General features: G+C 45.8%; 1 protein-coding gene across 2 annotated transcripts in view; it reads right to left on the bottom strand.

Annotated features, from left to right (window-relative positions):
* Positions 1-13,539, bottom strand: part of srrm3 (serine/arginine repetitive matrix 3) — a 60,964-nt gene that overhangs the window by 16,413 nt on the left and 31,012 nt on the right. For both annotated transcript variants that reach the window (XM_037467155.2, XM_062558027.1), the window contains exons 3-6: positions 9,576-9,677; positions 2,023-2,124; positions 1,555-1,635; positions 1,188-1,256 (exon numbers count right to left, since the gene is read on the bottom strand). In XM_037467155.2, the coding sequence (XP_037323052.2) occupies positions 1,188-1,256; positions 1,555-1,635; positions 2,023-2,124; positions 9,576-9,677 (354 nt within the window). The remainder of the gene's footprint in view (positions 1-1,187; positions 1,257-1,554; positions 1,636-2,022; positions 2,125-9,575; positions 9,678-13,539) is intronic.

Here is a 13,539-nt window from a genome sequence, read left to right as displayed (position 1 = left end):
GCCGGTGGTCACCGGGAGGCCGGCCGGCCCTCGGTCCTCAGCTCTCAACTGACACATCACCTCCATATCACTTTCACCCTCGTTGCAGTTTCCATGGTGATTAGTCAGACCGGCCTGGGTGAGTTGCTACCAACCTCCCGTTCCTCCCCCATCGCTACGATGCGCACCTACAAGTATGCAGTGGAGTGGGAGGCAGTGTGTGTTGATTCAATGAAAGGGAGCGATCAAGCCGTCACAGTACATGTACATGTGACTCAGAGCCGTGTGTTATTCTGGAGGGCTCATTGCTCTTCTTCTACTCTCACATACACACACCCCCCTCCCTCTCCCTCTTCTACCAGGATATAGTAGTTTAATACATGTCCTATATTTAAACGAGTTTTTAGCTCGTCCCAAACGAGACTAACGTCACAGGAGTGGGGGGAAGCTACTCTACCCCCCCACATCACCCAACATCTATACATCGTTCATATACCAACGGTACCTCCAATGCAGAGCTGAGAGGGAGAGGGGGGTGGTAAGAGAGAAGCCGGATCAGAGGTGGGAAACAAGAGTGGGGTAGTGCAGCGCTGCTCAGCAAATTGTTGAGAGGCTCATTTTTCTTGTGTTTTGGAACCCCCCCCCCCCCCCCCCCCCCACCACCGCCCGTCCCTCCCATTTGGTTCAGGCTGGGTTAGTAGAGCAGCGCATTTAGCCGCGTTACCCTTCGAGTCAGGCTAAGAGGGAGAAAAATTGGAGGGGAGCGATTGTGCATTTGCTCATTGTCGTCACACCAGTGTCTGTTAATGAGCTCTGGCTTTTTATTCTCTTCTTCTTTTATTTGTCATTAACCTTCTGCTCCATTCAGCCGTTCTTCCTTTTTATTTCAAATATTTCTTTTTCCGACTCTATATTTTCAGTATTCACCCTATTTTTTTCCCAAGCTTATAGTTTTCCCTTCTTTATTCTCTTTTTCCTCTTTTCCTTCTTTCTTTTCTTCTTGTCTTTCTTTCTTTTCCAATTTGTTGTTCTTCTTTTGTCTCCTTCATATTTCTTTTCTATTTTTTTCTCCCTTTCTTTCCTGTCTTTCTTCCTTCACTCTGTCCCTTCCTCACAGCCATCACTGGGACAGCAACAGTTGATAAAAAGTTTCCTTGTTTTGGTGACATGTCACTGTTGACACTCACACTCAGTCTAAACACACTCACCTGTCTCGCTTGTGTTTCTTCCCACTCTTTTTCTTCTTCTCTCTGTGAGCAGGTGAGGAGCTGCCGAACCTTTTAGAATGAGAGAAGGGAAGAATTTGCACACAGTGAAAAAAATGCAAAACGAGGCTCAGATCGCTGCTGCTGATTTCAGTCATCATTGTTACGACACATCACACATCAAAGGCGGTGATGGTTATTAAAGGTGACATCCGCTATTGCAGCATGTGTTGGCTCCTTAGAAAAATAACCAAAATAATTGGAATTCCACTTATTGTAACCACAGTAATTACTCTGTCAAGGAGACAGGGGAAAAAGAACAAGCTGAGAAAATCAAACCACTGCATCAGTGGAAGCTGTTCCTACTCACCGACTCCTTCGGTGGCAGGATTTCTTCTTCTTCCTTTTCTTGGGACGAGGGGATGGAGAACTGCTCGATTTCCTCTTTGCTCTGAATTGGAAAGAACAAGAGGGGGAAGTGAGATCAAAGCGACATCCAGAGGTAGAAGGGCAGGGATCATTTGCAAGGGACTATTATTATAATAATTTTCAGAAGGAATACATTTCTAATTATAGTTATTTGCTGCCGTGAAAGTCAATAAGTGTCTATTTCCTATATTATATTCCTATATATATTCATCATGCAATAACTTGCAACAGGGTGACATATTGAAACGGAATCGCTTCAGGGATATTATCTTTGAATTATTTTGTGTGGCAAGGTGTGTTAATGACTCAATACATGTTGATATTGGAGTGAGAGCCCCAGATACCATGTGCAGGAGCTAATAGGTGACTGATTTAATTCAACAAGCTAGTGTTTAAGCATGTGCTTTACCGGTTGTCACTGTTGTAATCATGGTCATAGCCCCCCTCTTCGTAGCCAACCAATTCAGGGTTCCCTTCATACTCGCCAGGCTGATAGTGCAGGTGGTCGACCCTGAAAATGCAAGAGTCAAGAATAATTAATGTGGAGAGCATGTGTGTTGTGTGTGTGTGGACAAAGGCAAACTGGCAAATTCTATTTCGATAAAAATGTAATTGGAGGTAAGGTACGGAAATATTCTACAATCATTAAGCAGCTCTGTAAAGATTAAATTAAATTAGCTTAGATTAAATTAATTCATCCCGTGGGGACAATGCATGTCATGGAGCTCCATCAAATAGTTGTGGTATCTTAGTGACCAAAGTGGTGTAATGACCATACCACATAGAATAGCACAGAACGCTAATGCCTAGCGTGTATTGTGTAATAAAATCATCATCTCTCTCACTCTTGCAGCTCAGCTTGAGCGATTTATATATTTCACCTTGTTCCACGCTCACACTAATATCATAAATACGGACAGATGGTGGCAGCTTCCTCACTAATCCTCCATTAACCCTACCCCCCCCCCCCCCCCAAAAAAAATAACACCCTTCCTCTCTCTCTTTTGTGGCCTCCTGTGATCCACCAGCTTTGACCTTGCAAGCTTCATGTGAAAAGAAATAGATAAAGAACACACACCCCACTGATTATATTTTCCCCCATGCAGACCTATCTCACGTCCCAGTGAGTCATGCTCTGGGCTTTCTGCTACTTTTTATACAGAATTGCGAAAGGTAGAAAGAAAGGAAAGGCTAGAAAGAACTCCAGTGCATGCTTATAGTTATTAGATGTATATATTGTAGACAGCAGAATCCGTTTGTGACTATATTTTGACTTTGTCTCAGCTATTTACTGTGTCTTGACTTCCTGTACCTACAGCTCTGGATCATCCTCTTTGTTGATAACCAGTATGAAAGTGGCAGAGACAAAGATATAACCTGGTAGACTAACCATCCAGCCTCAGGGAGTAAGAGAGAGATGATAACAGGCAGGATAATGAGATGAAGAAAAGGAAGTGACACATGGAACACATTTGTCGAAGCAAAGGACAGTGCATCTAGTACGGATCAAACACACACGCATGCGATCAAGAGGGGAGGGGCGCCACAGTTGGTGGTGTAAAGTCTCCAGAAGGAGAGTGTGTGGAGGATTTGAACGAGGCACAAGCCTGAATGTTAGTTAGAAGGAGATGAGGAAACAAAGCCCTTAACTGGCTGAGCACAGCAGGGATGCCAAGCGCAGGCAAAAGCTCGCTCTATTATCAAGGTGCTGCACTTACACACACAAGCACTTACTTATGAGGGGCCGTTTAGGACTTAACTGTTGAGACACTCTCACACACACTACTGAGACACTCAACACTCTCACACACACTACTGAGACACTCTCACACACACTACTGAGACACTCTCACACACTCTACTGAGACACTCAACACTCACACACACTACTGAGACACACTCACACACACTACTGAGACACTCTCACACACACTACTGAGACACTCAACACTCACACACACTACTGAGACACACTCACACACACTACTGAGACACTCTCACACACACTACTGAGACACTCTCACACACACTACTGAGACACTCTCACACACACTACTGAGACACTCTCACACACACTACTGAGACACTCTCACACACACTACTGAGACACTCTCACACACACTATTGAGACACTCTCATATACACTACTGAGACACTCTCACACACTCTACTGAGACACTCAACACTCACACACACTACTGAGACACACTCACACACACTACTGAGACACTCTCACACACACTACTGAGACACTCTCACACACACTACTGAGACACTCTCACACACACTACTGAGACACTCTCACACACACTACTGAGACACTCTCACACACACTACTGAGACACTCTCACACACACTATTGAGACACTCTCATATACACTATTGAGACACTCTCATATACACTATTGAGACACTCTCATATACACTATTGAGACACTCTCATACACACTATTGAGACACTCAGACAGCATCTCACTATACAACATGAGAGCATCTCACTATACAATGTGAGAGAATCTCAGTATACAGTGTGAGAGAATCTCAGTATACAGTGTGAGAGAATCTCAGTATACAGTGTGAGAGAATCTCAGTTACACCGGAAGGCATCTCAGTTACACCGGAAGGCGGAAGCAAAGAGCGCTGATTTTGAACAGCGCAATGCGCCAATCATACGCGCCCTTCCTTCAAATGCCTTGAAGTCCGAGCTTGCCCGTCCAAATTTATAAATACTACCATAATCAAGGGACGGAATGTCATTTTAGGACGTTTTCAGGCGAGAAATTAGGTGTTTAAGCAACATTTCGGCGGTCGGTTTGTTAACATTCAGCCATCGTAAAAAAATCCATGGAGGATGTCGGAGACGTGAGGCGTAGTTAACAGGACCACCTGATGCCCTCAGCACCGGGCGATCAGCCTCATCTCACGCCGCAGACAGCAGCCTGTTCTCGGCCAGACTTCTGTGAAATTGACTTAAATTGACACCTACTACTAGGGGGATGTTGGACCGTCCTGATTTGCAATGCCCTGACGCGTATTTGTCCTCCTTTTTTTGGAGTTGCGCTGTGAAAACTGTCGCCCCCCCCCTCTATGGCCGTAACGTCCGCGCCACCCCCGCTAACCTGAAACGACTTTGACACCCCTGATTTAGAGCCTCACGAAATATTGTCCTTTTTTATGGTGTTATGGATACGGTCACCCTACATTGTATCTACTTTTCCGTAGCGGAGACACGAGTGGATCTTACAATAGAAATATTCATTAATTAATATTTGGATTTTAATGTATTATTTAATCGATTATTATCCTTCGCTTTGAAGCTGATGCCCTGCTGCCGGTTTCCATGACGGTCTCCCCACAAGACCTTTAATAAAAGACACGATTAGTTTTATTCCACAATGATAGACAGTACAATAAGCGCGCACACTATGGATACAGTCTAGTTTACGTATAGTTTATTAAGGTTATGAATTTAAACTCTGCTCGCAAAATAGCCATTAAACAAACACCAGTCTCAGATTAAACGTTATGAACACTCATCCTAGTATTACTATCGTATATATAACCGCTACGGAAAAGTGGATCGAAGCGGAGCATTTCACGGATGTCTGGCCGAGAACAGGCTGCTGTCTGCGGCGTGAGATGAGGCTGATCGCCCCGTGCTGAGGGCATCAGATGGTCCCGTTAACTACGCCTGACGTCTCCGACGTCCTCCATGGATATTTTTACGATGGCTGAATGTTAACAAACCGACCGCAGAAATCTTGCTTAAACACCTAATTTCTCGCCTGAAAACGTCCTAAAATGACATTCCGTCCCTTAAATATGGTAGTATTTATAAACTTGGACGGGCGACCGCAGACTTCAAGGCATATGAAGGAAGGGCGCGTATGATTGGCGCATTGCGCTGTTCAAAATCAGCGCTCTTTGCTTCCGCCTTCCGGTGTAACTGAGATGCCTTCCGGTGTAACTGAGATTCTCTCACACTGTATACTGAGATGCTCTCACACTGTATACTGAGATTATCTCACACTGTATACTGAGATTATCTCACACTGTATACTGAGATTCTCTCACACTGTATACTGAGATTCTCTCACATTGTATAGTGAGATGCTCTCATGTTGTATAGTGAGATGCTGTCTGAGTGTCTCAATAGTGTGTATGAGAGTGTCTCAATAGTGTGTATGAGAGTGTCTCAGTAGTGTATGTGAGAGTGTCTCAATAGTGTGTGTGAGAGTGTCTCAGTAGTGTGTGTGAGAGTGTCTCAGTAGTGTGTGTGAGAGTGTCTCAGTAGTGTGTGTGAGAGTGTCTCAGTAGTTAAGTCCTAAACGGCCCCTCATACTTACTGCAACATTCTGATGTATAAACTTCCATTGCAAAAATTGGGTTGATTTGAACTTCAGCAACAGAAAACATCAGACTATTAAATATTGAGCGGTTGAACCCTCCTTTAAGTATATTCAAGCTGTTAAAGGAGCAGCAGAGAATGGTTTTACATTGCTATGATGCTGGACTCTCTGGTAGGTGGAGGCTGTACTTGAAGCCTGAAAGGAGCAAATGCAGACAGTACTCTGGGCATTATATACTCCAAATTTAATCTCTTATTCATTCATTTTACTACAGTCTATGAAAATGTGCTAGAATTAGACATAAACAAATATTAAATATTATATTAATGTTTTATTTAAACTGTTTTTGATATGGACATCACAACAACATTAGAGTTGTGACATTGTTAATATGCACAAGATAATGCACAAGCACAAAATAATGCACAAGCACTAGATACACTGTGTATAGTGTTTGTACACCTGTCCACTGACGGCTCATATGGCAATAAAGGGCAGCGTTCTTTGCTAGTAAAGCTGACAGAATGGGGACTCTAAAACATCATTATATAAACACGGATTCATATTTGTTTTTTTTCCCGAGACTAATGGGCCTGTAAGGATGAAGCACAGTGCTCAAGAAGAGCAATTAACAACAACTGAAAGTTTCGACTATGCTTAGTAGTTAAGAGATAAATGAACTACCCGCCCATCCCTTAAGTGATGCCATGCTCAGGGATGGCATCTGTCCCGCCTGGCCGTGAGCAACGTGGGTCCCTGTTAGGCAGATGAGTGAGTGTCTCTGTCCCTAATGGATCCCTGAAGAAGAGACTGGCTCACAAAAACATAAACCGACCCCCCCCCCCACCCCCCTCGGCCTCCAGGACTGCAGCCCATTCATATCCCCACTTAGGCCGCCAATCTGCCTCCTGGATATTTGTACGCTGCAGAGAATTATTGTTTTTTATTCTGGGAGGAGGCGGGTAGAGGTCGGATTGGTGGCTCCACAGCGGGAGGGTGGGGGCAAATCTGGTGGCTGCTCCTATTGGGATGGAATGACTCGGCTGGAGGTTTAAGCTGTTCTGATCAATTCTGTGTTGATTTCGGCTGCTACAGTCGAACGCTAGAGGCGTTTTCTTCTTCTTGAGCCGTTCTCAGAAACCGATTCTCCCATTGATTCTGCTCAGCTACTGAATGGCTGCAAGGAGCTCTGCGCGCTGCTTTCCTTTTCTCGCCCTTCTCCTCACATCCATTCTGCGAGAGATCAATGTGGGGCATCTGGAAACAGAGTTATGAGATAGCTCGTCCTGCTGGATGTTTACTGCAAGTGTGTAAGAGTACTAAGCTATTGCTGAGGGGGCCTAGTCTGTCAATTGTAATGGCCTCTGTGGAAAAGATGGCCTCCGAATCAAACCTCAGAGCTGAGCGCATTCAAAGCGACTGAGCCAGCTGTCTATTTGAGGTCATTTCATTTAGCATCTCTAACAGTCTATATATTATCTAAAGTAATATCTACATATATTTATATGTAGATATTGGGAATGCCATTACCTGCGTGTTAGTATCATAAATCAAACTACAAAGTAAATTGGATTCTGAGCTCTGGTGAGATAAAATGGATCAGAGGATCACAAAAGTTATTAGGATTCATCCCAAAGGGGGATCTAAAAGTTGTTATATATTCACTAAATACCTCATGGTGGTGCAGTTGATGTCATCCTCAAAGGACTGAACATGTTTTTAACGGCAATCCATCCAATAGTTGCAGAGCAAAAACATCTTACGCAATTGTTTGACCCATCTTCCATCAAACCCCCGCGGGCAAGAGTTCGTTAAACCTCTGTTTACATTGGAGTTAGTTGAAAGGAGGGTGCATCACATACTGAGGGTGCCTACATATGTTCTGTAGTTGAGCACATTCCCGACTGGTGGACAGGCATCCATTAGCGTTGCTATTGAAAAGTGGAGCTTTAGAGACAAAGAAGGCAGTGAAAAAAGATGTGATCCCCAGCATCATATCTGAGCATATTGTTGTGACCCAACTAATGTGAGGATCCCTTGACATATTACCATACAATGCTCCTTATTATAATCCTTATGGCTGTTGACAGAGAGTATCGGGAGCCTATAGCACAGTTTTACCCCGAGGCCAGTGGTTGATCAAGGCATGTGTCACAGAATGCTTCAGGGATAAACACCCTTCCAAAGTAAAGTTTCAATGGTGGGCAGAGGGAAGTAGTTTAGTTCAGAAAAATTGTGTGTGGTAAGGCGTTTGTATGCGTGTGTATCTTTGTGTGTCTGTAAGGGCCTGGGGGAGTGTTGAGTATGAGGGGTTGTTTGGGGGTGGGGGGATAACAACCCTGCAAATTACAAACTTCAATTTTCCACATCAAAGCCTTTCAGGGGATGGGTTAGGGTTAGCATTTGAAATCCAAAATTGAATGGAATGAAGAGAGCCCTTGAAGGTGAACGAACGTGTAAAAATCAAACCCAAACACAAGCTTTCCGTATCTTCATCGGCGACTTTCCCACGGACCACAAACCATTAAATTAAGGTATGGTTGCGTTGGCCCTGCGGCGCATCGGCCTCCTCCTTTCAGCGCCGTCTGGTTAAATGTCAGACACCGGCTGAGGTGCGGAGGAGGGAGAGTCATTAGTCTGGTCCCGACGGGGAGCATTGGCGTCATTAGTTCACAGATAGAGGGTCACGTTGCCACCGCGACACTGCCTCTCACCTTCGCTCACTCGCACATACAGCCTGATGGACTGACTCAGGAGCCCCCCCCCCCCCACCCCCTCCTGCCTACATCCTCAATGAGCCTGTGTGCCTGTCCACGATGAGGACGGAGGGCGCACTCGCAATCATTTTTGTTTCATTTACTTCCCTGCATGCATGAGACACTCTCCCTGCAAACACACAGCTAGTGCAAAACAAATTTACAATTATCGGGCCAATCTCGGGCCTCCATGGCTTCCAGCAGAGTTTATAATTGACTTTAAAACGCTGGTGATTATTTTCAAAGCACCGGGGTTTAACCAATCCCTGTGTATTCAGGCTGGCATTATCAGTCAAAAGCCAGTCATTCAAATTAAAATGCAAACGTAATAATTACGGCGCGTATTCTTTGGAACCGACAGCTTGAAGACAGAGTCAAACAAAACACATCATACGTCATACACACAATGCTACAATCAGCATAATTCCCTCTTTCCCTCACAATCAGTCTTTTTCTTGCCTCTTTCCTGTAATGCACTGCAGGACTTTCCACAATGCAGATGTAGGAGGCTAGAAGCTAAAGCTAAGAGGGGGTGTAGATTGCTTTATTATGTGTGCAGGATTGCTGAGTATGACTGATGTTGCAGGTTATTTTTATTTTATGATCCTCACAAAACTTCAAACAAACTGCATTTTCCTCTGGGCCTCTGGGCCTCTTATTGCACACACAACCTTCGACTTCTGAAAAAAATGAAATGGAATTGAGTCTGGTGTATTCCTGACTCGGGTCACATTGTATTGTCACCTCCTGTTTGTTTGTTTTTTACTATTGATTTCCTTTGTCTTTCTTTCTCTTTTTTTTGGTAGGTGGGTCTCCAATACACATCATATTTTACCAGCTGATGAACATTAGCTTACGCTGGTTGTGTGTGTGAGCCCTCTCTGGTGATGACGCCCTCCTTGTCCATCAGCATTTGTCTGAATGTGCTGACTTTCTGTCGAATCTCTTCTTCGGTGTACCTGTGGGTGGACATGAAGACACAGCTGTTAGTTTAGGCTCACACATAGATTCATCCCTTATCTGTAGTCTTGAGCACTTGGCCAGATAGCTGTGAAGAATGATGAACAAAGTGCAAACAGAAGTAACAGCTTTTAACAACAGCAACGAATGCATCGACCCCGAGTGCGGCAAACAGTGCCGTCCAAACCAACATGAATAAAGTGAGCCGTGTGATGTATATTCTGATGACTCACTACCGACCTCACGCCACCCGGAGAAATGTTGCTTAGGTCCGGCATGGCCTCCATGTGATGATTTATTCTGTAAGCAGAGAGCGACTATGCTACAGACGTGAGGGGCTTTCAGCAAGCCGACAGACAGAAGACGGGATATGAAAAGCCATCACTGTCTATCTCTTTGAGGTGTTTTCATTTATTTTGGATGCATTGCGTCACACAGAAGGACATCAAGAGGGGGGAGAATGAATAAAGCTGTGAATAAAGTGTTGAAAAGCCAGATTGCATTGTTCGTATTAGGTGCCACAATAAAAACCTTTTTAGATGTAGCTGGGTTAGATTCAACAATAAATAAAAGTGTAGGGCAGCTGTCCATCACTCAGTGCTGGAACACAGATTCTCTCACCTTCTCTTAGCTGGAGATCATGGCTGGACCTATTCTATAGACTTCATTGTAAATCTACCGGGGGCTTATTTCAGCGTGGAAATGTCATTAGTAAGAGTGTTTGCTGGTCTTAGATCAAATATAGCACCCGATACCATGAAAGAATGGTGTGATCGGCGCATCAGGGGTGTGGAGAATCGGATTAGGAGAAGTGCAAAGGAGAGACGAATATAGCCGCAAGACGGCCCAACGGACAAGAGGCATGCTGGCGTGAAAACACTGTTCAGGTCCAAGCACAATGGAGGCCATGAACACACACTTTAGATTCGTGGCTGTCCGTGCACATCGCATCCGCCATCGCAGCACGTTGGCTGCTTCCTGACAACGCGGCAGTCCGAGCGATGCTCTCAGCTGGCTGTAGTGTATCGCGGGAGGGTGTGCGATAGGTAGGAGGAGAGAGAACGCGCTCTCCCCAAACGCAGGATCCGGCCGTAGGGCTTTGTCCTTCACTTTGTGCTGACGGTGGCGAGGGCTCCGGAGCCTGGAGGATGCGGTTATCTTCATTGACACTCCAGCTGAAGCAAGAAAAAGAGGGTTCGGAGCCGATGCTTCTGTTAACACATGCGATACCCGAATTTCCTCCTCCTATTCCTCCCCCTCCACTCTCCCTGTCCTCAATTGGATTGCTCCGTTCTGAGCTTCCGCACAGCTTCGCAGAATCGAGCGCAGCCAAGTCTGGTTTCTTTTTGAGTGGTCTACCTCACTGAACGAAGCCAGAGGGTGTACGCCCAGCAGGGCTGCTGCCTCAACAAAGAAAGAGGGGCTTAGAGGTAAGAGCCAGGAGAATCCCAAATGGCAGGAACCTGGTGAAAGGGGAGTTACCTGCAGAGATTTAAAATGTATGGATAAAAGAGACCTGAGAAAAGTTTGTCTTGAGTGATTGCCAAACTTTTTGAGTTGCGTTTTAGTGAAGTTAAGCTCTGAATCAATCTGAGCACATGACCACTGTTTGGCAGTGGCTATTGACATGAGCAACAACTCCTCTGCACACTTAATTATCACTTCTTGCAGCTTTAAAGGTAGCTGCCATCTGTTCACAAAAGGGTCTGATTGGAGCGGTCACTCTAGTGTCACTGTTTTCATTTGTGAGAGGAGATGTTCGGAGTTAGTCCAGCGAAGCCCAAATGAAAGCCATTTAGCCCAGACCCAGCACCTACAGCATGCAAAGTCCCAATGATTTAAGTGAAGAGAGAGTCAGAGGACATCGATCAGAGTGTGGGGGGGGGGGGGGGGGGGGGGGGCTCCTCGCCATCCTTGCCATGACAAATCCCCACAATTAAAGAACTAAATTGGAGTAATTAGACAGCTCCGAGCACCCACAGAACTCCCACCCCCCCACTCCTCCTCCTTGGCCCGGAGACCATCCTTACGCTGATGGTCATCGATTTGAGGAGGGACGCGTCTATGTGCGGGGCGCCGGGGGCCCTGGTGAGTGCGTACTCCTTCCGGCTCCCATTTGTTTCCATTTGTTAGCCCTTTTTTTCCACACGAGTCGTTCCCAGGGGCTGCTGTGCGCCCATGAAACTCTGCAGCCACCAATCCTGCTGCAAAGAGCGCACAGGCCAAGTGAGACCAATGTAGTTAGCGAGATTGAATGGCGCTGGGAACATGGGGAGGCAAGCCCAAACACCCACACGTTGCCATTTCCGGGGAAGAACCAAAACGACACAGTGATCTACAGTAAAGAGAAGTGGAGAGGATTTTAAATTGATGCTCTCTACAGCCATGTATTTTGTGGTTAGAAAACTACAAAAGGTACTGGATAGACCAGACACGAGACAAGAGGAGCAAACAATAGAGCACAGATTTCTCTCACTACACGAAGCTGCTCTTTTTCCCTCCCCCACAGAGGAAGAAGATCACCGACTCGCTTTCTAAATGCTCATCTTCTCGAAAAAGAATTCATAGCCCTTTTGTCGAGCATAGACCCACTATATTGGCTTGGGACCTCACAGTGACCATGTATGAAATGGGTCATTCTCCTCTTCTAGCCCTCCAATTTTCAGTTTATAGGACACTAATCGCCTTGTGACACAGGCTTGCAGGAAAGCCTCAACAGACAGAGTTATTTACTTTGGCCTTAAAGGCTCTGACAGCAACTCATAAGATCCAAGCTAGGCACATCTCTTCTTGGTTGTAAAAAAAAATAAAAATAAGCAACTCCGCAAAATCCCAAAAGGTAAGATCTAAAATGCAAAGTTTGCAAGCCAATGGGTGACGTCTGCGTTGCACTGATGCATGTATGGGGTCCATGTGTTTAAAGGGCGTCCCAAGCAGCCTGCCGATTTGAGTGAGTTAAGAGAGCTCATTAGAGAGTCAGCAAAAGTCGAGGACGCCACAGGAATTGAAATTGTGCACCATCCTTATGCCTCAATTACTGTGGAAAAACACCACTGAGATGTGGACACTTGCATGCAAAGCGGCCCTTGAGCTGTGCGAACAGTGTTCTTGTGTCGTAGCCAACCTTCCTGTAGTTACTTTTGATGAGACCATCTCCTCCAAGAGGCGGTCTGACAGATAAAATGTATCGGACCTACAGTGCATCTGATATACTTGAAAAAAAGCAATGTTCCCTGCAGCGGCGGAGCACTCAGATGGCTCAGGGGACGTTGGCAGGCCTTGGACAGCTAAATGAATAGACTGCTTTAATTGCTCAGCCCGTCTAATTGGCTCCTGGGGTGAGGCCATCACTCATGACAGACTATTTACCAGGGTCTTATCTCTGGCAAAGGGCCCGGAGAGTTTGGGGTCAGGGGAGGAGGCTGAGGGGATGTGTGTAAAGAGGGGAGGGGCGTGCCTGCCATGCTGTCAGGGTTAGAGAAGGAGACTGGCTCTCAATCTACCCCCCCCCGGCCTAATCCTTCACACAGGCGTCGGTGGAGCCATGGGGGTGACGTAGAGTCTGAGCCTGCTGGCTTCTATCCACAATAAATGAAAATAGACCCCAGTCACCATTTTAATTGCGTCTAATGTCTGGCATCGCTCTGCCTCTCCATCCCAGTGTTTCCTTCCCGGTCTGTCCCTTAATCCTGCACACATGCACTCACAACGCTGAAATTCAAAGAGGAACATTACAAATTGGGGAGGCGCGGGTAGCTACACCGAGCCAAGCCTCGGCAAATGAGATTCTCCTTTTATTACAGCTTAACGAGATGAGCCCAGCGCGTCCAGAGCTTCAACACTCGCAAGCCGAGTGGCCGC

The sequence above is a fragment of the Pungitius pungitius genome, chromosome 16 (assembly GCF_949316345.1).
Source record: "Pungitius pungitius chromosome 16, fPunPun2.1, whole genome shotgun sequence".
NCBI classification, from domain to species: domain Eukaryota; kingdom Metazoa; phylum Chordata; class Actinopteri; order Perciformes; family Gasterosteidae; genus Pungitius; species Pungitius pungitius.
Note: the sequence above shows the minus strand (reverse complement) of the source record. Positions and strands in the feature narration are given on the sequence as shown.